General features: G+C 33.7%; 3 protein-coding genes and 1 long non-coding RNA gene across 7 annotated transcripts; 3 read left to right on the forward strand and 1 right to left on the reverse strand.

Moving 5' to 3' along the window:
- The first annotated feature begins 490 nt into the window (after positions 1-490).
- LOC105795005 (ABC transporter B family member 19) lies at positions 491-5,321 on the forward strand. Its single transcript, XM_012624428.2, has 10 exons — positions 491-1,001; positions 1,091-1,145; positions 1,230-1,405; positions 1,503-1,703; positions 1,805-2,064; positions 2,148-2,461; positions 2,549-2,772; positions 2,866-3,209; positions 3,290-3,726; positions 3,825-5,321. The coding sequence occupies exons 1-10, from the start codon at positions 720-722 to the stop codon at positions 5,300-5,302; spliced, it is 3,771 nt and encodes a 1,256-aa protein (XP_012479882.1). The 5' UTR covers positions 491-719; the 3' UTR covers positions 5,303-5,321.
- LOC128039861 (uncharacterized) lies at positions 1,335-2,469 on the reverse strand. The gene is made up of 4 exons (XR_008194595.1): positions 2,320-2,469; positions 1,954-2,220; positions 1,770-1,850; positions 1,335-1,627 (listed from the first exon to the last, which is right to left on the reverse strand). It is a non-coding gene; the product is annotated as an uncharacterized LOC128039861 (long non-coding RNA).
- Positions 5,322-8,002: 2,681 nt separating the features above from the next.
- Positions 8,003-9,048, forward strand: LOC105795006 (ferredoxin-thioredoxin reductase, variable chain). The gene is made up of 2 exons (XM_012624429.2): positions 8,003-8,157; positions 8,289-9,048. The coding sequence occupies exon 2, from the start codon at positions 8,330-8,332 to the stop codon at positions 8,813-8,815; it is 486 nt and encodes a 161-aa protein (XP_012479883.1). The 5' UTR covers positions 8,003-8,157; positions 8,289-8,329; the 3' UTR covers positions 8,816-9,048.
- Positions 9,049-15,076: 6,028 nt separating this feature from the next.
- On the forward strand, positions 15,077-24,062 carry LOC105795008 (katanin p80 WD40 repeat-containing subunit B1 homolog KTN80.3). 4 transcript variants are annotated; one of them, XM_052628611.1, is made up of 19 exons: positions 15,077-15,532; positions 15,648-15,796; positions 15,974-16,104; positions 16,782-16,899; positions 17,024-17,250; positions 17,852-17,954; positions 18,139-18,209; positions 18,373-18,447; positions 18,549-18,692; positions 18,793-19,015; positions 19,586-20,338; positions 21,182-21,241; positions 21,321-21,442; positions 21,548-21,682; positions 21,815-21,889; positions 21,993-22,105; positions 23,143-23,259; positions 23,352-23,420; positions 23,532-24,062. In XM_052628611.1, exons 2-19 carry the CDS (start codon positions 15,769-15,771, stop codon positions 23,590-23,592), a joined length of 2,625 nt encoding a protein of 874 aa, XP_052484571.1. In that variant the 5' UTR covers positions 15,077-15,532; positions 15,648-15,768; the 3' UTR covers positions 23,593-24,062. The 4 variants fall into 4 exon arrangements, with proteins under 4 accessions (XP_052484571.1, XP_052484572.1, XP_052484570.1 ...); XM_052628610.1 differs by having other exon boundaries at positions 15,087-15,550; positions 23,529-24,062; XM_012624432.2 differs by having other exon boundaries at positions 15,087-15,532; positions 23,529-24,062.
- The last annotated feature ends 334 nt before the right edge of the window (positions 24,063-24,396 follow it).

Consider the following 24,396-nt stretch of genomic DNA (forward strand, 5'->3'; position numbering starts at 1 on the left):
CTATTATAAAGCTTATCCACAATTATGAACCTCCACATTTATAGAAAGGGATTTTTTGGTCAAATTTTGCATAAAACAATTTCAGAGTGCAGGAATTTTGGACCATCTCATTTATTTTATTTGCTTGAATAGTAAAAATATAATAATTTTTTGCCTGCAGTCCATTGGTGGCTCAAACCATTGCTCAAAAGTCATTTTTCTTTGATAGTCCATGAAGACCTTGTCCAAGAGAAATTCCGAGAGTACTCGGATTGCCTTATTGAATCCGGAACTTAATTCAATTGATTCATGAACCAAGATCACCCCGTAATTAAGTTTCCACTAAAGGGAGCTTTCATTTATGGGGACTAATCTTTGGAATAGGACAAAAAGTTGAAAACCCAAGTTATTATTACTATTATGATCATGAACCCTAATTTCAAGATTGAAAACCCTATGTTTACTTAAATATTTACGCTGATAGGGCTGGCTGGCATTGCAGAAGGAACCTACCTATATGTATTCTTCTGCCTGTCACAACAGCCATGACATGCAAAAATATTAACTTGGGATTGTTCCAAAGAGAAAACTACTCACTTCTCAATCTTATATTTAAATCATCTAGGGCATATCCTTGATATATTCTTTGTTGAATGTACTACTAGTATTTTATATTATATATATGTACACACATACATTGACGTACCAGGCAGATTGAAAGAGCATACTGTATTGTGACAATGGCTTCCAGAACTCATGGACTTGTGCAGGTCGAAGAGAAAAACCGGGACGGAACAGAAGAAGAGAAGAAGGATGGAGAGGATGCTAATAGAGCATTTCCATTTTATATGCTTCTGCGGTATGCAGATACACTGGATTGGACTCTTATGGCACTAGGGACCTTGGGTTCTATAGTCCATGGCATGGCTCAACCTGTTGGATATCTGTTACTAGGGAAAGCTCTTAATGCATTTGGGGACAACATTAATGACATTGATGGCATGGTTAAAGCACTCGAGAAGGTATCCATCCACAAGCTGCACCAACTTGAAAAACCGATCATATCAAATATTCGGTTTTACAAATCTCTTTATCTTGTTTGCTTGTGCAGGTTATTCCCTTTGTATGGTACATGGCTTTTGCTACATTCCCTGCTGGTGTACTAGGTACCTTAACGAGCTGACAATATATATTCAGACTCCATAGAACTCCCATGTGCTGCTCTATTCTTATGGTTTCGAGTTTTGCAGAGATCGGATGCTGGATGTATGCAAGTGAAAGACAAATGGCTCGACTACGGTTAGCATTCCTGAGAGCAATGCTAAGCCAGGAGATTGGAGCATTTGATACGGATATAACGAGTGGGAAAATCATTAGTGGAATGAGTTACCACATGAGTATCATACAAGATGCAATAGGGGAGAAGGTAGATAGATTATTCATTCGATTCGATTCACCTTGCTTTAGCTTATTTTCATGTTCCGAAATGTTGACATACTGCTAACATAACTTATGGTTCCCAGCTAGGCCATTTTCTTTCAAGCTTTGCAACATTCTTTTCTGGAATCCTTATTGCTGCTATATGCTGTTGGGAAGTGTCCCTACTTACCTTCGTGGTTGCTCCTACGATTCTAGTGATCGGAGCCACCTACACCAGAAAAATGATTGCTATTTCAGCTACTAAGATGCTCTACATATCAGAAGCTACATCAATGGTAGAACAGGTAAAATTAGCATCATTCCATATTTTCAACTTCCAAAGGTGATTAGTACATATGTGTATAAGTTACCTCAGTAATAAACATCTGAGGTTTACATGCTGCAGACCATCTCTCAAATCAAAACAGTATTTGCTTTTGTTGGAGAGAATTCTGCAATTAAATCGTTCTCAGAGTGCTTGGATAAACAGTTTTCATTAAGCAAAGGAGAAGCACTGATAAAAGGTGTAGGCACTGGCATGTTTCAAACTGTGACCTTTTGTGCTTGGGCACTGATCATATGGATTGGAGCCGTTGCCGTCACTTCCCGGAAAGCAAAAGGAGGGGATGTCATAGCTGCGGTGATGAGCATTCTCTTTGGATCCGTGTAAGAAAAAGACCTCATCCTCGAGGTGAATAAAATGATTCATCCCACTTTCAACATGTATGTAATACAGGATTCTCTTGCAGATCACTTACTTTTGCTGCACCAGACATACAAATCTTCAATCAGGCAAAGGCTGCAGGGTATGAGGTTTTCAAGCTGATACAAAGAAAGCCAACAATAAGTTATGATTCAAAGGGAAAGGAAGTTGAGAAGATCAGTGGTGACATTGATATACGCCATGTATACTTTGCTTACCCTTCTCGTCCCGAAAAGTCAATCATTCAAGGATTTTCATTGTCGATTCCAGCAGGAAAGACGGTTGCTTTAGTCGGCAGCAGCGGATGTGGAAAGAGTACTGTTATCTGCTTGGTTCAAAGGTTCTATGATCCCCTCAAAGGTTTCGCAGCTTCTTCCCTGGGTCTGCATGCAATAAATTGAACCTGTTTCGATATTAATATGTTGACGAAAGTGCTACACATTGCAGGGGAGATTTTCATTGACGATCATAACATCAAGGATCTGGATTTGAAGTTCCTCCGGAAGAATATTGGAGCAGTATCCCAAGAACCATCACTCTTTTCCGGTACCATCAAGGATAATATCAAATTAGGATACATGGATGCAAGCGATCAACAGATCCATGATGCAGCAACGATGGCAAATGCACATACTTTCATTTCTCAACTTCCAAATCAGTACTCAACTGAGGTCGTCCACCTAGTCTCCATTGTGTTAAGTTTCTATCATGCCCTGTGCGAGTCCACCAACCAATGATAATTTTACGGTTGAAACTGAAAGCAGGTAGGCCAAAGAGGAGTGCAGCTATCAGGAGGGCAGAAACAAAGAATTGCCATAGCAAGAGCTATTCTAAAGAACCCTCCAATTCTTTTACTCGATGAGGCAACAAGTGCACTTGATTCAGAGTCGGAGAAACTGGTTCAAGATGCTCTGGAGAGGGCTATGCAGGGCAGGACCGTTGTCCTGATTGCACACCGGATGTCAACCATTGTCAATGCCGATATAATCGCAGTTGTGGAGAATGGACAAGTTACAGAAACAGGAACTCACTCCAGCTTGTTAGACTCTAGCAATTTCTATAACAATCTGTTCAGCATTCAGAACATCGGGCAGATTCGGGATTCGAGGTAGGTTCGAACAAATTCACACTAATACTTAAGGTAAATTATTGAAAACACTAACTTGCTTGGAATGTGGAAAATGGTAGGACTACTGAAACTACTGAAGAATCTGCCACTGCTGATAAACAGTTTTCAACTCTAGACATTGAGCTAAAAGAGGAAACAAGGGAACTCGATGGACATCGTACCGAATCTTTGGAGCAAGTTGAACCGCAAAGGAGGGAAAACACGAGTATGTTCTTCAGAATTTGGTTTGGCTTAAGGAAACGTGAGCTTGCAAATGTTGCTACTGGTTCTATAGCTGCAGCTTTTGCTGGTGTTTCAAAGCCATTTTTCGGATTCTTCATCATAACTGTGGGAGTTGCATACTACCAGAAAGATGCAAAACAGCTAGTCGGAAAGTATTCGATTATCTTTGCACTTATAGGATTGCTAGCTTTATTCATGCACACCCTGCAGCATTACTTTTACGGAGTGGTTGGAGAAAAGGCAATGGCAAACCTCAGGAAAGCTTTATATTCAGGTACTAATCTATCCTATTCGAATATCCCAATATGTCGTTCTGAATCCAAATCTTATCTCAAGCACATACTTAACCTCTGTTGCATTAAACTACTTCAGGTATACTACGTAATGAAGTTGGTTGGTTTGAGAAACCAGAGAACAATGTTGGTTCACTTACCTCAAGGGTCATCAATGACACCTCAATTGTCAAAACCATTATTTCTGATCGGATGTCCGTTATCGTCCAGTGTATTTCTTCGATACTGATTGCAACAGTCGTTAGCATGGTTGTTAACTGGAGAATGGCACTAGTAGCTTGGGCAGTGATGCCTTGCCACTTCATTGGTGGACTCATTCAGGCCAAATCAGCCAAAGGATTCGCAAGCGACTCGGCTGCTACTCACCGTGAAGTTGTTGCCCTTGCATCTGAATCCGCAGCCAACATACGAACCATCGCATCATTTTGCCATGAAGAACACATACTAAGGAAAGCTAGAATCTCCCTGGAAAAGCCAATGAAAAGGAGCATGAAAGAAAGCATCAAATATGGCATCATTCAAGGCTTTTCCCTTTGTTTATGGAACATAGCTCATGCTGTTGCATTATGGTACACAACAATTTTGGTCGATAGGAAACAAGCAAGTTTCGAAAATGGTATTAGAGCATACCAAATTTTCTCCCTCACAGTACCTTCAATCACTGAACTATGGACATTGATCCCTTCAGTCATTTCAGCAATCAACGTACTAACACCAGTATTCGAAACCCTCGACCGGAGAACCGAAATCGAACCTGAAAAACCCGAAGTTTTGCAGCTTGAGAGGATCAAAGGAAAAATCGAGTTCCAAAACGTTAAATTCAACTATCCATTAAGGCCAGAAGTGATTGTCCTCAACAACTTCAGTTTACAAATTGAACCAGGAACAAAAGTAGCCATTGTTGGACCAAGTGGAGCTGGTAAATCCTCAGTGTTAGCCATTTTACTAATGTTTTACGTTCCATTAGAAGGAAGGGTTCTTATTGACGACAAAAACATAAAGGAATACAATCTAAAGATGTTGAGGAAACAAATCGGATTAGTACAACAAGAGCCACTTCTTTTCAGTTCTTCCATTAGAAACAACATCTGTTACGGAACCGAGCAAGCTTCAGAAACCGAAATCATGGAGGTATCAAGACAAGCAAACATACATGAATTCATAAGCAATTTACCGGATGGATACGACACGGTTGTCGGCGAAAAAGGGTGTCAACTTTCCGGCGGGCAAAAGCAAAGGATCGCCATTGCTCGAACCTTGCTAAAGAAACCTGCAATCTTGCTTATGGATGAAGCAACGAGTGCGCTGGATGGTGAGTCGGAAAGAATCATTGTAAAGGCCCTGGAATCGTTGAATCAAAAGGGTAATGATGGGTTAGTGAGTAGAATCACGCGGATTACGGTGGCTCATAGATTATCGACGATTATAAGCTCGGATTTGATTGTGGTTATGGATAGAGGAGAGATTGTTGAGAGTGGGTCTCACTCAACGTTGATATCAATATCCGAGGGAGTGTATTCGAGATTATGTAATCTCCAGAATGCAATGGAAATGTAATCTTTGGCGGTTCTTTTTCTTTTCTTCTTCCGTTAGAATGTTAGAAACATGCATAAAGCGAAGGTACTGCAGTTTTTGAGTGCCTTTGAACAACGGATGTAGTTTCCTTTTAGGTTAATGTTCGGGGTTTGAAAATTAATATGTTAGATTTAAGTAGAAGAGAAAGTGAGCTTTGATGTAGGCGGTGTAAACATAAAAGCCCAAGAACTTCAAACAAAATTTTTAAATAATTTAGTGATTATTTTATAATTTTTTTAAATTGAGTAATTAAAATGTAAATTTATTAATAGTTTAAGGACTTTTAATGTAATTTATATTTTAAAATGTTTTATTATTTTTCAATCTATCCTTAAATTTTATGGTGCTGAGGAATTTGTTAGAGGAATTTTATTTATATTAAATTTTTTATTTTTAAAATTGAATTTAATTGTTTGAATAAATAATTAGAGAATTCCAAATTTTGCCAGATATTTCAAGAATAGTTCAATTTCTTTTTCAAATTTCATTTAAATAGGAAGACTTTTAAAATTCCTCATAATTTATTTGATTTAATACACATGATCCCACTATAAAATAAAAATCTTAAACTTTAAAAATCATTTTATTTAATTATAATATATGTTTTTAAATTTTATTTTATTAAAGCTGTTTATAAAGTTTTATAAATATAATGATATCTTTATTGTATATTTTATAATATTTATTTAATATAATTATTATTTTACAATTTGAAAATTCCAACATCTTAAACAAATAATGCTTTGATATTATCAACATGAAATTGTGACATATATTAAAATTCATGTTTTATTCCTTTTTAAATATCTTTAAATGATGTTGATGAGTTTTAACTCAATTAGTATGGGCGTTGTTGTCAACGTAGGAAGACATAAGTTCGAGTACGCTGAACGCATTATACTCTTAGTTATGAGTTGGGAAAAGATTATAGATAATTTTAAATATTATTTTAAAAATAACAAATATAATCGAAACTTACAATAAAATTATTTAAAAAATAACTTTAAATGATATTATCTTCACAAGTGAGAATATTTTTTTGTTTGTTTATTATCTTCACTATCTTCTTCTCACTTCTCAGTTTTGTCAACTTCCATCATTTGTCTCACCACTCATCAATGCTTATCCCATTCAAATGCAAAATGTTCCAACGGTACCATGAAGAATTTCTATGATTTTTATTACCAACATTTTAAAATTCTGGATTTAATTAAAATTTTTAATTTTTAAAAAATTTAATGAGATCTTTAAAAAAATTATAGGGGTTTATTTTAAAGTTTTAAAAATTTTGAGAGAATTAATGAAATTTTCCAGAAAAATAAATTAAATTCTTTGAGATTTTAAACGAGGGACCTAATTAAAAATTTTAAAATTTTGGTTGGCCAAAGCTCATCCACCTTCATTACATTCTATAGAGGTGTAATCAAGCTAAATCGAGTTTAAGTATCAGTAAGCTTGAGCTTGACTCGAAATTCAGAACTTGATATTTGGTTGAAGTTTGATCAAATCTTTTTTTTAAGCTCAAGCTATTCGAGTTCGAATTTGTTTAAATTTGTTTATTTGAACTTGATTAAGCTTGTACATATTCAAGCTCGGCTCAAGGTTAATAACATATATTAAAAGTAATAACGTAATTTAAAATATGTATTAAAAATGAAAAGCTTGATAAGGCTCGCGAATCATTAAAGTCTAGTATTATTAAATCTCAAATTCAACTCAATCAATAACTTGAGTTTGACTCGATAATTATTGAACTAAATTCAAATTTTTCAAATCAAATTCGATTAATTTACAAACACCAATATCTCATTAATACTTTCAATCACCACCACATTTGATAGAATTTAAACTATAATATATTCAAGTGAAGGACTTAAGATATTAAAGTTTTCAAAAGTCTCCCACGGATTTTTATTTAAAAATTGTAAATTTACTTTTAATTTACAATTAAAATATTCACATCCATATATATAGGAACATAAATAAGTTCAAGAATCACTTTAAAAATAAATAAAGTCCAAATATATATTAAAAATAAATAAGTCTAATTTTTTTTATAAAAATCGAATATTTAAAAATTCACGAAAATATAAATTTTATGTATTGTACAAATTAGAGTCGTATTAATCGCGTTACTGTTAAGACTAATTAAAAAAAAACAATCCAAAAACAAAATTTAGATATTTGAAACGGGTTAAATTGGATTTCGTTATCCATAGCATAAAAGATTGGACCCGGTTTTTTTCTCCGCCTCTCCTTCCTCATCCCCTCCGCTTTAATTCCGTGGCCAAACATCATTTTTCATCTCCGCCACTGTTGTCAATGATGAAGAAAATTATTACATTAATTAATTATTGTATTAAAAATATTTAAGATAGTAATTAAATTTTATTCCTAATAAATTATTTTTATACAATATTTAATTATTTTTAAAATACGTCTAAACGCACTTAAATCTAATAAATCAAGTCATAAGAGAAATTTTAATATAAATAAATAACTGACTTTTTATTTATGTGAAACTTGATAACATAATAAAACATGGAAATTAATAATATGATAAATTTGATATGGATTATGTAAACATTATTAATAGAGATTATATTTGATGCTGCATCTGTTCATGAATTCACAATTTATCATTTAATTTTAAAGTATTTAAAAAATAGTTTAAAAATAAAATAAAAAATTGAAATAATCACTCAGTGGATAGTTTTGAATATGTTAAACACGTTACATATTATCATACACCACGTATAAGATCAACCAAAGGCCAAAAGACTGGTAATAAAGGACTCCACGCTGACGCTCCCTCCCTCCATTTCCTCTATCTAACGGTTAGCTTCTCTTAGCTGCCTTTCGATTCTTGGATTGAGTTGTTAAGGCACTAGAAACCATCGTTTCTGAATCTAATTCAAACCCATATTTGTTGAGGATTCGATCGTTCTAAGTTTGGGATCTTTCCCAGGTAAAGGAAACAATTTGTGGTTCGAAAAGCCAGAATAGAATATGAGTACAAGTACGGCCACGTCCGGTACATGTTTGATCATATGCTCCAATGGAAAATCATCTCTCGAAACCAAAACTTCCACGATGATTACGTTGAAATCGTCGTCGTTTCCTTCCCGCTTAACCGCCGTTTCTATAAAGGTGAGGACGAGAGTTGTTTCCTGCCAAGCTGTCTCCACCGCTTCCGTCGACAAGGACGAGAAAGACGCGTCGATTTCGGGATCGGAGGAAGACCCAGAGGCGGCTAAAGTTGGGGCAAAGGTTAGGGTAAAAGTGCCTCTCAAAGTTTACCACGTGCCTCGCGTCCCTGAGGTGGATCTGAACGGCATGGAAGGAGTGATTAAACAATTCGTGGGGGTGTGGAAAGGGAAAAGGATTTCAGCTAATCTACCTTTCAAGGTGGAGTTCGTCACTGAGATTGAAGAGCGAGGACCTGTCAAGTTCTTAGCCCATCTTAAAGAGGATGAATTGGAATTCCTTGATTAAAATCCTGATTCTTATCTGTATGCCAGGCAAAATACTTTCTATCTTATAACTAAAAAAAACCCAATAAATGCTCACTGTTGTATGTAATTTTTACCTTTCAGTTCTACCTGGGAATGGGCATTTCTTTGCTTTTTTGTTTATTAAGTGTAGCATTGAAGTTTCCATATCCATGGGTTAACTTCAAAAGATACTACTTTTAAAGCCTGCTGACAAGTTAACTGCTTATTCGTGTATATGCTTTGTACTTGTTTTCCACCTTCCTAGTGTTGTGGTATACTAATATTTCAAATGCCATCAGGAATCTGTTTTGATACCATAGTTGAATATGTAGCCCTTTTGGAGGGATCTAATAGGCCTCTGTTTATATATGTTTTCAGTTGTTGTGTGCTCTCTCACAATTGGTATAGTTTGATTTGGACTGTGTATGCTCTTAAACAGTGAGCTAAAATGAATTGTGTGAACTTCGTTGTTGTGATGGGGTCGTTTAGTATTAATGTAAAAAAGTCAGCTATTTCTGTGTGAAAGATGGTCCTCTGTCATTTAGTAAATATTCTTGAAGAAGATTTAGTTTGTAATCATCCCACCACAAGACAAACTTGACATGTTTTATACGTATTAGTATGCAAGTTGGTGCTTAAGATGGTTAGTGGATTTTTAACATTTTACGGCACTGGTGAATTAAAGAGAAGAATCTTACTTGTTGAATCACAAAAGTGCTTGCCTAGCTGATAAAGATTTTTTTTTTTTTTTTTTTGTTTTGTGGGTGGGGGGGGGGGGATGGGTCCATCTCGAAGTAAACAATAGGGAAATTTGAGTTGCTTTAGTGGTAGCTTTTACAACATAGGTGCCGGTGACCATAGAGTTATTTGTGTAAATGGATTAGGATCATTTTCGTTTAATGTCATTGCTGGAACTTCATCACATACTGATAGGCGAATGACTTAGAAACTGGAATCCAAATTCTAAATTTATTTTTTTCTTGTTTGAGAAAGTAACGTGGATTCTCCATTTTTGTTCCTGCTGAATTTTCTATATTTTGTCGTGCTTATTATAGCTATTATTGGTGATAAATTATAGCATCTACTCTCAGTAAATAGTATTAAAAACTGTGTTATCAGATAAGGTGATTGCTATAATGGAATGGACGACTTTTTAAGTTGGTTCATCTTGTACTTGGTTTTCTGTGTGCAGATTTATCCAAGGTAGCTTCATTTTGAACTATAATACTTAGGTCATCAAGTTTCATTACACTGCCACATTTCTTGAGCACCATCTTTTAATCGCTATAAAGCATGACTTTATGAGATAAATCCTTCATATTGCATGTCTGCAAATGCTTTGTCTTTCAATTTGTTGGTTAATTTTGTGAAAGCATTTCATGCATGAATATCTAGCCACATCTTATTTGACATTGCTATCCTATGCTGTGGGGGAACTCATTATTCTGCTACCATTTTATCTGACTCTTGTAAAGCAGTATCAAACTTCATGGACTGCAATTCTACTTAAAGACAAATGCAACTGGGGTTATCTTCACCTTAATATTATACTTCGACGACTGCAATTAAATGTGGTTCTTTGCTTTTCTATGGCTATGAATTCTTATAAAAAAGCTTGATTAGGTATTTCTTTAGTTTGCTAGAGGTCTTCTATCTTGAATGGTAAAAAGGGAGCAGTACTGTTACTTGTAAAACCAGCCTCCGCCCCCCAGGGGAGCTCTTCTAGTTTGAATATGGTTCTTTGAGCATATATGTTATCACAACTAATTTTACTGGAGTTAAAATGTGCATTTCATTTATATCTTTTAAGGAGATAATGCTGCAACTCAATTGAGGTAATGCCTGATTTTACTGCTATAACTGGTCCGGACATTCTTCTTAGAATCGAGAGTTAGTAACCTGTCAGTTTGGCAAAATGCTATTTGATAATTTTGGTAATGATGGTTGCTTTTCTATACTGATATCTTGAAGTGGATCCTCATATAATGAAAATCCGAGTAGTTCAGTGGTATGCAACGGTGGGATATGATGTATGTATGCTTCTGCAGCACTTAATTTGTACACATGAACAAATTGGCATTGGTTCCAGTGACATTATCAAGGTAGGAACTAACTTGAAACTTGTATATGTCATTTAGTTCAGCTCTCTCCCTACCATCGGCCCGTTTATGAATCTAAATCCCGTGCTGTCACTCAATCATGCCATGCTGTGATCTTCTGCATTGCTGCATTGGTAAAAGTAACCCACATTAGCCACCGAAGGGAAAATCATGAACCTTGTTATGCTATTTCAATCTTGCATCGCTTTTATGGCCCAAAATACCGGCATTACTATGCTTGTGTGTGTGTGTTCTTGCAGTGTTAGATGAGAGAATCTGGTGGATCCTGGGCCTCAGCAAAGTGCTCCTCGCCACTGAATCTTTAAAAAGAGAAAAGTGAAGGGGCGTGGAGTTTTGCAATGATTGGGTTTGTATTATTGAGTTGGTGAAGATGATGGTTGAGCAGAAATGGCATTCCCATCTTTTACCTTCCTAACTCTAAAAATGCATTCTTAATCAAGTAGGTTGCTGGCTCCACCTATCCAATCTCCACTCATTGCCGGTTGCCGTAATGCTTTCTTCAATCAGCTAAAATACGAAAAATCAAATAAAACACGACGTGAGAACACGAATGTCTCAAAATTAACATAATATAAATTATTAACTTGTATAGTTTTATTTAAATATAAAATATCTTAAATATAATTATGATAGGCTAAAATATACGGGTATAATATAAATACATAGATTGTTAAATCTAAAATAGACTACAACCCCTTCTCAACTCTTAAATAGAAAGATAATGCGTACTGAAATACACTCGAATTTGCGTCCTTCAATGTCCACTCAAATTCAATTACGGAATAAATTTAATAGAAAACTTGGATAAATAAATGCACTTAGTGGCTGAATGAAATTATTTCTACATGCTCCTTCATGTTTTGATTTTTGTGAATTCAAAAAGAATAAGCGTTGACTTAGTTAAGCACCCCAAAAAAAAAAAATTTCAACGAAGAGAATGTGAAGAAGAAACGAAAGCAAAGGAAAATGGACAGATAGATAAAAAGACCATCATGTTTTTAATCATTCACTTTGGATCAATCATATTTAAGGTATATTATCAATTTTAAAATTATTTTATGTATTTATATTTTGTATTTATAGGATTTGTTTAGAATTATTGTATGCTGCTGCCTGGCCATCTCAATTATATTACTATATTTCAGCACATGCAATTGCATGGAAAATCAAAATACCATCTTATCCCTATACACGTTACAACGACCATTTTTCAACTTTCATGATTACTACACTCCAATCATGTTACTGATACATAAAGTTAATTAAATTATATATTTTAACGATGATAAAATATAATTTTATTATTTTAATAGATTATATTTTATAATTTTAAAAGATTAAATTTATTTTTATTATTTTGGGATTAAATTATAATTTTATTATTATTAATTTAAAAGTTTATAAATTATAAAGGGACTAAATAAAAATTTCTATTTTAAGAGGCTTGCTCCGCCAATATATACAATTGAATTTCGTCTTTATTATTTTAATACAAATACATTTTTATATAAATTTTATTCATTTTACTATATATATCTATTTTGTTTTTAATGTTTTTCAAGTATATTTTTTAAAAAATTAGTACTTTAGTAGGATAATAAATCATAAATTGATGTTATTTTCATTTGTAAATAGAAAGTTTTCATTTTGAGCAATACCAAAAAAAAATTATCAAAAGTTTGATATTAAAAATAAATTTAATTCTTACACTTGTAAAATGTGAAATCGAATTCTTTTATAAGTTACATTTAATTAACAATAAATTTTAATTTTGAATTAAATTTTATTTAATAATCATTTCATCAAAATTTACTTATTATAAAAAATTAAATTTATTACACTTATTTAGAATTAGATAATGATATTATGTGCATGGACTAATTATTTTAAATATATTATTAAAGCCAATTGAGTTTTAGTTCGATTGCTATGAGCAATGTTCTCAATACAGGAATACGTAAATTTGAGTATGCTGAAGCGCATTATTCGCATATTTATGGGTTGGGGAGGGGCTATGGGTAGTTTTAAGCATTGTATCAAAAAGAATATATATGATCAGAACCTATAAATTTTACTTTTTAATTTCTTTTTTTTTTTACTCCAGCTGAAAAATGAAGGGACGAGTGTCATTTAATTAGCGATGCACATCTACGAGAATCTTTTGTATTATCTTTTTATATATTATAATTAGACTTGTTCATGGGACGGGTTTTGGGTTTGAAGAACAGCCCAAAAAATAAAATAGTTTGGACAAAATACGAGACTTGAAAAATGGGCTTGGGTAAAATTTAAAGCCTGTTTTCCATATGGGCAGGACATTGGGCAAGATTCTTTTGCTTGAGCCCGACCCAACCCGAATATATAATGTTATAAAAAATATTTTATTAATTATATATGTTAAATAATTATTATATATATTTATATTAAATCACTAACCTAATAATAATTAAACCCATTACTCAAAACCTAAAAGAACACTTACCTAAACAAAAACCTAACCCAAAATATAAAATTTTAAAAATTATATTTAGTACAATAAAATATTTATTATTTTTATTTTAATATAATAAAGTATTTATTATATTTATGGTAATTTTAATATAAGTACTATTTAATGTCTACTTAATGTGTTAGAAATTTTTTATTTTAGCGTTTTTTGTGCATTTAGTATATTATATTTTTAAAAATTTTTATTTTAAAATAAAAACTCATTTAAAAAAATCATTTATGAACAAGTTAGATTCGGATTTACCTTTTTTAATTTGGACTAGACTTTGGCAAAAAAGTAAAATCACTATTCGGGTTGAACTGAATTGAAATTTAAAAAATTGACCTAAATACCGCTCGATTAGAACTTGATTTGACCCGACCTATGAACATTTCTAATTGATATTATTATCATAAAACATTGTCGTCAAGAGAAAAATCCACCAGTTAATTCCATTTTTGAAATTAAATAAAAAGAAGTATTGAGGTGGAAAATAGAAAATCATATAAAATTAAATATTAATAAAGAATTTCACAGGTATTTTGAGGTAAAAGGATGAGGTGGCGTGCAATAAAAATAAACATGATTCAGATGATGGCATGAAAAAAAAAAGTGAACAAAGATGCGAAACCATAATCTCAAGTGGTTCCCACTTTAATTTCATTAATTACCTTAATTAATTTTCAAAACTCCAAGTAATACCACATGTACTTATAAAATTCAAAAGTTTAATTTCGAGAACTCGTGTGTTGGCCTAATAATTAAGGTATCCATCATCTCTGAATTCAAGTCGTGTTAGTCGCATTGTTGTTAGAGCTTTGCACTCATTTTTATAATTAATAAAAAATTAATTTCGGATTTAATTAGCTTATATGGTTGATAAAAAGTGTCATACTTAAAAAAAAGGGTTAATTTCACCAAAGTCTTCAAATTATTACATGGGTTTTAAATTAACCCGTAAACTCTAAAATGATTCAATCAAGTCTTTAAAATATCAATTTTAGGTAATAAATACTCGTTTGAATTTGAAGTAGTCATGTTTTTAAGCATGTGAATTAAATTATAAATACTTATGTAATTACTACATAGATAATTTGGATCTAATGTATTAAAAAATAGAAAATATCAATAAAATTTAGATGTCTTTTTTTCCCCAAAGAAACATGTTAATGCTATTTATCCTATAGATACAAACATGTTTACAATTTGGTCCAGAATTGAATTATCATTTAATGCTCTAATCAATCGCTAGATTGATGAAAAGATCTCGTTGATATGATTTGATTATCCAATTAAAACATTTAAAATTTTAAGTTGAATCAATATTTTTGGAACTAGATCGATGATCGTATAGATTAAACTACTGATTATCGATCCGATTGATTTGTCTGGCCCATATTAATTCATGAGTCAATAGATATTTTTATCTTATTTCATATGGAAATATGGATTAATTTTCGATCCAACCAATTTGCCGAGTTGAAGTAAATTTTATTATAAATTATACTATATATAAAAGGTTGGCTAGTCTTTTCAATGGAGCTTCCCCAATTGGGCTGGACTCAACGAACTGTAATTTACCCTCCCCAATTTGAGAATTAACTTTCTTTTTTTGATTTCCCTCCCTCCAATTTCCCTTCTAGATTAATTTTGAAATGAAAAAAAATCCAAAACTTGTTGATTCAGTAAAAAAGATTTATTTTTTAAATCAAATTCTGTGAAAGGAAAAACCCACAGCAGCTGCAGTGAAACTGAAACTTGAAAGCGGCCCCATTATTTTCTCTTCCTTGTTTCTTCTCCTTCTTCTTCTTCAGCTTTATATGTTCTGGAAAATCTGATTTCATAAAGGAGGTTTGCTTTTAAGTTTCAGATTTGGGTTTTACTGAGAACATTTTAAGAAATTTTGGTGTCCAGACTTAAAAGAAAGAGCAAAGCAACCCATTTTTTACTTCATTTTCTTTCCAGTATTATTTGTATTTTCTTTGTTTGTACAACTACTGCTTCTCTACTCTTTTTTCTATTTGGGTATAAAATAATATAAATTTTCTAGAGGAAACCCAAGAAAGAAGGTTAAACAATGAAGCAATCTCTCCCAACTGTTGTCTTCTCTGTAAGTCTCTGGTTTCTGGTAAAATGTCGTTTACTCATTTTCATTTTTTTTTAATTTCATTTTTTGTTTAATTTAATGTTTCCGATCTAACAGTGGAAATTTCTCGTTTTTGCAGTCGTAGAAAATGGTTAAAATAATGAAATGAGGATGAGATCTACGGCGTCATTTATCAATTTTTTTATTTGAATGTTTGCTATAGCCATTGCTAGGGTTTTGTCTTCTGTTTCGTTTCCGCCATGACCACCAAGCGCGCTTACAAGCTACGTATCCTTTTTTTAGGGTTTCCTTTTTATGAAATTATGTTTCAGTTTGCTGTACCTGATCTGGGTTTTCCGTAATAATTGTACTGATTACCTCAAACTGATCTTTTACTGTTCCTTGCGTTTTGTTTTTTCTTTAGTAATTTCACTTGGGGGTAGCCTTAACAGTTATAATGAACAGAGGAATTTGTCGCACACTCTTCAAGTGTGAATTGCCTAAAGATTGGAAGGAAATCTTCGAGGGTTCTTGTGACTGGTGGGGAAGATCACAAGGTTAATCTTTGGGCTATTGGTAAACCCAACGCCATACTGGTCAGTTTTCTCCTAGCATTTGCTCAATGCAAATTATTAATTTCGTTCCAAATTCCCTTATTGGCATTTTTTTTATATATATTTTTTCCTGTGTTTCTAATAACAATACTAGTAGTGTTTTCACTATCATTTATTTGCTGCAATTGATTATATGCTAACTAGGTGCTAAGGCTTTGCTTGATTGACTGAGAAGAAAATTGGAAAGATGAAAAATTGAAGAATAGAAAAATAGCAAGATAGAAAATATATTTTTCTTTTCACTTCTCTTTCTATTCATTGCTTGGTAGAGTAAAAATAAGAGCAAAAAGAAAATGGAAGTTCAGAAAAATGCTTGACTTTGAATTAACTTACATCTTTCTCTCATTTTCCCTCTTTTTATCATTTTAATTTGGAATGATTTGTTTTATGTATTGAGACGGAAAATGGTCATAGCTCTTATTTTCTTTCCTCTCACTTTTCTTTCTTACCAAGTACACTCAAAATTTAATTTCTTTCCACTTTTCCATACTCTCTTTTCATCCTTTCACTTTTCCACTCAACCAAGTATAGTCTAAGGGAGGAAACATAACGTATGGTATCAAAAGTGATAAGATTAAAGAATTCTAACTTTGATAGTTTCATTTTGGTGACCAATGAAGTCTTACGCTGTACATCTTGTATTTGAACTGTTATAACAGAGTTTATCCGGACATACTAGTGGGATAGATTCCGTGAGCTTTGATTCTTTAGAAGTCTTGGTAGCTGCAGGTGCTGCAAGTGGTACCATCAAACTTTGGGATTTGGAGGAGGCAAAAAGTATGCTTGTCTAATTCCATAGCCTTTTTTTTTTGGTGTTATTCAAACATGTTGATGTATGTTAACTTTTGGTCTTAAATTATGTAGTACATTGATCTTTTGTTGCAATCTGATACTTTTATAGTTGTTCGGACTCTGACTGGTCATAGATCCAATTGCATCTCTGTGGATTTCCACCCCTTTGGTGAGTTCTTTGCATCTGGTTCTCTTGATACGAATCTCAAGATATGGGATATCAGAAAGAAAGGGTGTATCCACACTTACAAGGGCCATACACGAGGAGTCAATACAATCAGGTTTACACCAGATGGCCGATGGGTTGTATCTGGTGGTGAGGACAACATTGTGAAGGTCAGGGTTGCTATACTTTAGTTAATGATGATAATCCTTTTTTCACTGATGTGATCCTTTATTTCTGCACATTTTTGCTCTCCCATAATCCTTTTTCTTTTGGAATATGTGTGGGCATGGCAGGGTGAATAAACATGAATGTTTTTCATTTCTTGTCTTTTTTTTTCTGGGAATTAGAACTGAAATTGAGTTTGGAGTGAGGCTGTGAAGCTGAAGATGTTGGATAGACTATCTATCTTGTTTCACACATTGTTGGATAGACTATCTATCTTGTTTCACACATTGTTTTTGATTCACAAACTCAGCCAACTTTTAAAACTTTTCTGTCTGTTTCACGGTTATGAATGCATCATTGTTTCAGTTCTTTGGTTTACTGATAATTAGGATTTGTTATATGTTGGCTATTCCATTGTTGTAAATGGTATACGTTCAGGCTGGCATAAGAGCCTGCTGTCAGTAGTCAGTACTCTTTGATAGAAAACATGACCTTACAAAAGGATTTAAATGATGTGTAGGCAGTTTGTATGCGCATGATACTTTCAAATTTAGTGTTTCAGGATAACTTTGACATTGATCCTTGTCATGTTCTACATGTCAATAGGTGTGGGATTTGACTGCCGGAAAACTATTACACGATTTCAAGTATCATGAAGGCCAAATTCAGTGCTTAGATTTCCATCCCCATGAGTTTCTATTGGCTACAGGTTGGTTCTTACCTTGTATTAAAACAACTGTTGCTTATTGTTCATTGCCTTGAGAACTCATTCTATGATGCTGTTCTAAAATGTAATTCTTATCCTAAGATCTATTATGTTGTCTAAGGTGGTTGTGAATGTGAATCCTTCTTTGGCGCTTTGATTTTCATTATTCATCCTCTCACTTTCACAGGTTCAGCTGATCGGACTGTTAAATTTTGGGACCTTGAAACCTTTGAACTTATTGGTTCAGCTGGGCCTGAGGTACTTCCATCGGTCTTTGGTAAACTTGTTGGTTCTCTCAATCGATTTAGAGATTATATCCAGATCATAAGATCTATATTTATATTTTGAGATCATAGGATCTTTTATCTTCCTAATTTTTATGGAAAAAATATGCGTACATGACTTTTTCTATATACTGTAGACCACTGGAGTCCGTTGCTTGACCTTCAGTCCTGATGGGAGGACTGTACTGTGTGGGTTGCATGAAAGTCTGAAGGTGAGATCTTTTATAGATCCAAAATCATCAATCTAAAGTGATTTACTAGGTAAAGCTCTATCTTATTCCAGTTTGCACTTCATTTTCTGTGTAACTTCTAGGTTTTCTCGTGGGAACCAATAAGATGTCATGATGGTGTGGATGTGGGATGGTCTAAATTGTCAGATCTTAATATTCATGAAGGAAAACTTCTTGGCTGCTCATATAATCAAAGCTGTGTTGGAGTATGGGTTGTAGATATCTCGGTACTGCTAAGTTTTCTACAGTTAAACTTAATCACTACATCTTTCTTTATTAACAGTCACTATGTCATGATTTTAATATTAAATTTGGTCTTTGATACAGCGTATAGAGCCATATGCTGTTGGTAATGCAAATCGTGTGAATGGTCACTCTGATCCCAAATCTAGTTCAGGTGGAAACCTCTCCGTACTGAATGAGAACGCAGCAAAACCTAGTATGGGAAGATTTTCTGTTTCACAAAATCCTGATCCTTTAGTGAAGGAAACAAAATCCCTTGGAAGGTTGTCTGTTTCACAAAACTCAGATCCTGCCAAGGAGTCCAAAAGTACGTTTACTTTTAATTTGTTAGAGTTTTGCATCTTCACTTTCCTTTCTGGTCTTGATTCTCAAAGTTTTCTTTAGAAACCATATTGTCAAGTATTCATCCTGAATCAGTTTTTGCTATCAAATTTACCTATTGAAAAGAAAAGTCAAAAGGTCTGAGGGAGACAAGTCAAGCTCATCACTGTTAACCACATGACTCTTTTTGACCAATAAAACAAAAAAGGAGAAAAAGTGGGTTGATGCAAAGCTTTCATATGGCTGAAATGATCAAACTTTCTCTTCTACTTAAATTGTGTCCTCAATTATTATTAATGTTGTCACGTGATGAACATTATGTTATTACTTTTGGCAAGCATGCAGTACTATTAGGTTAATTTGTTTAAAGGGAAAAATAATTTTTCTGGTAATGATTAATTGATAATTATCAACAAACATGCATTTTCAGCCAAATAATAAACTTAACACTTCAAAAAGTTATGAAATATCTGGGAGTACTGTTGGGGAAGAAGGGTTGGAGGGCACCTTTTATGTATTTATCCATCTTATTTTGATTTTTGCGTAATGGTTAAAGCCCCAGGAAATGCACCTGGTATCCCTCAGAGGGTCAATTTAAACACTGCTCCAAAGACTACTCAACCAAATTCCATAACTGTTCCTACTGTAGCAGCTCCAAAGAGGAGTTCTACGAAGGCTAGTTTGGCCATCAGTGTTCCAATTTTCAACAAGTCAGATGTCATACCTGTGATTGTGCCTAGAAATGATGCTAGGTTGGATCAGGCTGCTGAATCAAGAAAAGAAGTTGGAATATCTGGGAGAAGTGTGGAGCAGGCTGCTGATTCAAGAAACGAAGTTGGAATAACTGGGAGAAATTTAGAGCCAAGTCAACTTACTGCTGAATCTAGAAAAGAAGTTGGAATAGCTGGGAAGAGTTTAGAGCCAAGCCAACCGGCTGCTGAATCTAGAAAAGAAGCTGGAATAGTCGGGAGAACTTTGGAGCAGGGAGCTGATTCCAGGAAAGAACTTGGTATTGTTGGAAGAACCATGCCATTTTCTTTGCAGTCAAAGACAAATAGTTTTCGGAAGTTTCAAAATTTCAAGGAAGACATGGACCAGCCAGCTATCTCTGCTGCCTCTGAAACTACAGTTTCTAAGGCTTCTGAATTCAACAGTGTGCTGGACAGGAGTATTTTTTCTGCTGTAAGAGGCCCTATTCAAGGAATGTCTGCTGCTGAAAGGAATATGAGGGAAGATAGGTGCATTGGCTCTTGCAAGAGTGAACCAAACTCAACAGCAGAGTTGCCTTCAAGCTACCGGGATGAAAATCGTATATTTCTAAAATTCTTAATTTACAGTTCTGCCTTTGATCATTTCATGCGTAGTTAGCTGCTTGTTCTTCCTGAATTTTTAGATCTGCTATAGTGTTTGCTTCTGACCTGAAAACTTTTATCATTAGGTGGTCAATTAGATTTTAACTGAAAATATTTCTATTGAAATTCTCATTAAAGGACTGCTTAATAGCAACCTTGAGTTTTCTTGAGACTTAATAGGAACAACTGAAAGAGTGAGATGGAAAGAACAATTAGCTGCCACTGGAGGGGGATAGAACAATGTAGTCTCATTGGTATTTTAATATGAATATGAAAAGTAACCATCAGGTTATTTCTAGTTGTTCCAGCAGAATGTTTTTTAACTAAAGAATTTACCATTTAAGAGGGATCTCTCTCACAGTGGAAACCTGTTAACTGAAGAACTATACTTATATTTGTAATTCTTCCATTCTCTGGGTAACTATAGTCATATTACATTTTTAAGGCTGACAAGGTGCAGTGATGGGGAAGTAGTCTTATCAGTCTATGTCTCTCTTAGGTTGTTTTACCCTTGGGATAGCATATTTGGCCTTGATGAACTTTAATTTGGCTTAGCTACGAGGCATGCTGATTGATGCAGAACGAGCAAAACTAATGTGTGACTTCAACTTCAGTTTCTGCTATGGAATAGATTGATCTTGACTTGGCTATTGGATAATTGTTGGGGTGTGTTGTCACATTACATTACGTTCATTCTTGACTTGTTTGGTTTTTAAATTGTCTGGCTTGGGCCGGCTGTTTTGCATTTCTCTAGTTAGAATGTTGAACTATTCATGTTGAAGTTTAATTCTTTGTTTCAGATGATGCACATGTGCAAAAAACACATAGAGATACATATCCTTTAGAAAGCCTAAAAGGAGGTATATCTATTGATTGCTCGTTGATATTATAAACAATTCTATGAAGGACTGAACTCATTGTACTTGGTCAATTCTTCAGGAAGAACACGTCCAGTAGTCTTAAATTGGGAGAAAAGAGGGAGATCTTCTAATTATGATGGACCTATTATGAGTGTCTCTCCGAAGAATGCATCAATGGCAAACATGCCTTCTGTCAATTTGGTAAAAACAGATCAAATCTTGAATTTACTTTGGTTCCCTTTTCTAATATGTTCTCAAAGTTCCTGTCAATGATAACTTATGTATTCATGTTATTACTTTTTAAAGTATAAACAAAGAGGATACCCTGCATCTGTGGAAAAAGAAATGCCTTCTGCCAGTGATGGGGATGCTGTTGCAGATCTAATGGAGCAACATGATCAATTCATTAGTTCCATGCAATCTCGTTTAGCTAAATTACAGGTGATCCCTAAGAACATAGAAGGCATGCTAATGGGTTTTTTTATGTGTTTGTTTGTTCACTTTATAGTACAATGTCTGCAATATGGTCAAATTTCATTGAAGATTGCTGAGCCTTGCTTTTATTGGTTATAGGCTGTTCATCGGTATTGGGAAAGAAAAGACATAAAGGGGGCAATTGGTGCAATTGAAAAGATGGCTGATCATGCTGTAAGCACTTTATGTTTGTTAATTGATCTATCCCGTGTTTAACTTTCATGTGAATGAAACATATTTAAGAGCCACTTCCTTTTCTTTATGATGGAAATTGCAGGTGCTTGCTGATGTGATGAGCATTGTCATTGAGAAAATGGACATCGTCACATTGGACATTTGCACTTGTCTTCTGCCACTTCTGTCTGGTCTCCTTGGTAGTGATATGGATAGGTAAGAACAGTGTCATAATCTTTTCATTTTTGTAGTCAATAGGCTTGGGATTTTTGTTATACATTTGTTCCGGAAAAATCAATTGCTTTCAGTAGTATTTCGATTTACTTATGCTATTTTTGGTAGGAGTATTGTTTTTTCAACCTTATTACATGAGTTAGTAATAAACTAACGCCACTTGGTAACTTTTAGCCAATCACATGAATTGTTTTGAGCAAAGGAAAGGAATTTTTTTTACTTTTTTCGAAGAGGTTTTTTTTTTTCTATGGTTTTACTCATACTTCTAAGTTTAAGTTTACATTTATACTAATTATTCTTTATGTTATGACACTATTTTAATACTTATGTAATAATTAAGCTTTTCCTTGTGTTAATACACTAATGTTATGTTTGGTAGGAGTGTTATTTTTCACTATTTTTAGTATATGAGTTAGCAATAAACTAATTTCAATTTGTAATTTTAGCCACTCACATGGCTTGTTTTGGGAAAAAGGAGGAAAATCTTTTGCATATTTTGAAGAGGTTTTAGTATTTACCAGAGTTTTACTCATCTTTTTAATTTTAAGTTTAAATTTGTACTAACCATTTTTTATGTGTATCTATTTTAATACATAGATAATAAATAAGCTTTTTCTCATGTTATTACATGAGTAACTAAACAAGTCATAAATAACTAGACGATGCATTAATGTGGTAAAAATGATATATTCCTTTGTTCCCTAAATTTGTCATATTCTGATTTTAGTGGTCAAAATGTTTTAACTTTGACCTCTTATTTTTAAAATTTATTATGGATAATAAAAATTTTAAAAATATACTATATAAAATTTCAATAAAGTAGTTTTGAAAATATTTTTGTATAAAATTTAATTAATTAAAATATTTAAAATAATTGAGGTCAAAGTTTAAAAAGTTTGACCTAAAAATGTCAACTTTGACTAGGACAAAGGGAGTAGCATTTTAGTTTCTTGGTTCCTAAAACTTCTGATGGTGTTAGTTGCATCCACCTATAAAGTTTAACTGCGAGTCTTTTGCAGGCATTTGAGCATCTGTCTGGACATGCTGCTTAAGCTGGTCAGGGTATTTGGTTCCATGATATATTCAACCATATCTGCTTCTACACCTGTTGGTGTAGACATCGAGGCAGAACAAAGGTGTCTCTGCTTACTTCCTAACTTCAAATTTAATGTTTGAATATTCAGTTATTGGACTATTAACCGAAATTGCATGCTGCTGATTGTCCTAGGTTTGAGCGTTGCAACCTCTGCTTTATAGAACTAGAAAAAGTAAAACGCTGTCTGCCCACTCTTACCAGGTGACTACTATGGTGGTTAATTAATGGGGTTTAATCATATGCAACTGTTCTATACCGTTTGACTTATTTCCCGCGATATTTTCTTCTTTGTTTCCTTGTTCTCCGTAGAAGAGGGGGATCAGTTGCAAAATCTTCCCAGGAATTGAACCTAGCACTTCAAGAAGTATCATGACTGAAATCAACATATTGAATACACGCACTAACTTATTATTTGCTTTCAACGGGATCGAATTCTGTAAGTTGCCTCGGAAAGCATGATTCGGCACGTACATACTGGCCAAGTAGCAACCACTACTTCGATGCATATAGTCTCATCAAGTCCTGCTGCACCCTGTACATGTTAAATACCGGTCTAAGTAGAGACCTTTTAACTGGTAAGTAAAGCTGATTCTACTCGCATTGATTGATTTAAGTGGGAAGACTTGAAGGCTAATTGTGCTTGATTACTTTGCTGCTGGTTTCTGCAAAGTTTTTTTTTTTTTTTTCAAACTCAGTGAATACCATTGCCAACCACTGTATCACAGATTCTAACCCAATATGATGAACATCAATTTGTACCTTATGACTCACGTATGTAATATATATTTATATTGTTATGAATATACACGTGTCCAAAAGATGGGACTGCAGATATTTGGGTTATCTGAATTCTATTGAAAGCTTTTAGTTCAGTAAAGGCTGTCATAATTTTGTCTTCAGATATTTGGGAAGGTCTTGAAAATGAAACCAGGTATCGTAAATCTAACCCCCTGTCTCAGTTTGTGTAATGCTTTTCATGTCAACGGAGTTTCTGTTTCCAACATAAAAAAAATAACAGCTCTTCTCACCTCAAGTTGAGCTTAAGCAAATAATTGACCGTCTCATCTCTGTATGGAAATCAAGTTGGTCCCTATCAAAATTTGGTGCTTGTACTTTATGAAAATTAAAAAGTTAGCACAATTGTTAATGGTTGATATTTACTAATTTGTGGAATAAA

This window comes from Gossypium raimondii, chromosome 3 (assembly GCF_025698545.1).
Source record: "Gossypium raimondii isolate GPD5lz chromosome 3, ASM2569854v1, whole genome shotgun sequence".
In the NCBI taxonomy this organism is placed as follows: Eukaryota; Viridiplantae; Streptophyta; class Magnoliopsida; order Malvales; family Malvaceae; genus Gossypium; species Gossypium raimondii.

What these genes read in the sequence shown, in the direction of transcription:
- LOC105795005 (XM_012624428.2), top strand. Translation starts at nt 720, where the DNA reads ATGGCTTCCAGAACTCATGGACTTGTGCAGGTCGAAGAGAAAAACCGG. An exon ending in TGGTTAAAGCACTCGAGAAG is followed by an intron (nt 1,002 to 1,090) that starts GTATCCATCCAC and finishes TTGCTTGTGCAG; the next exon opens with GTTATTCCCTTTGTATGGTA. An exon ending in ATTCCCTGCTGGTGTACTAG is followed by an intron (nt 1,146 to 1,229) that starts GTACCTTAACGA and finishes CGAGTTTTGCAG; the next exon opens with AGATCGGATGCTGGATGTAT.
- LOC105795006 (XM_012624429.2), top strand. Translation starts at nt 8,330, where the DNA reads ATGAGTACAAGTACGGCCACGTCCGGTACATGTTTGATCATATGCTCC.
- LOC105795008 (XM_052628610.1), top strand. Translation starts at nt 15,769, where the DNA reads ATGACCACCAAGCGCGCTTACAAGCTAC. An exon ending in GGATTTGGAGGAGGCAAAAA is followed by an intron (nt 16,900 to 17,023) that starts GTATGCTTGTCT and finishes ATACTTTTATAG; the next exon opens with TTGTTCGGACTCTGACTGGT. An exon ending in CTCGTTTAGCTAAATTACAG is followed by an intron (nt 21,683 to 21,814) that starts GTGATCCCTAAG and finishes TATTGGTTATAG; the next exon opens with GCTGTTCATCGGTATTGGGA.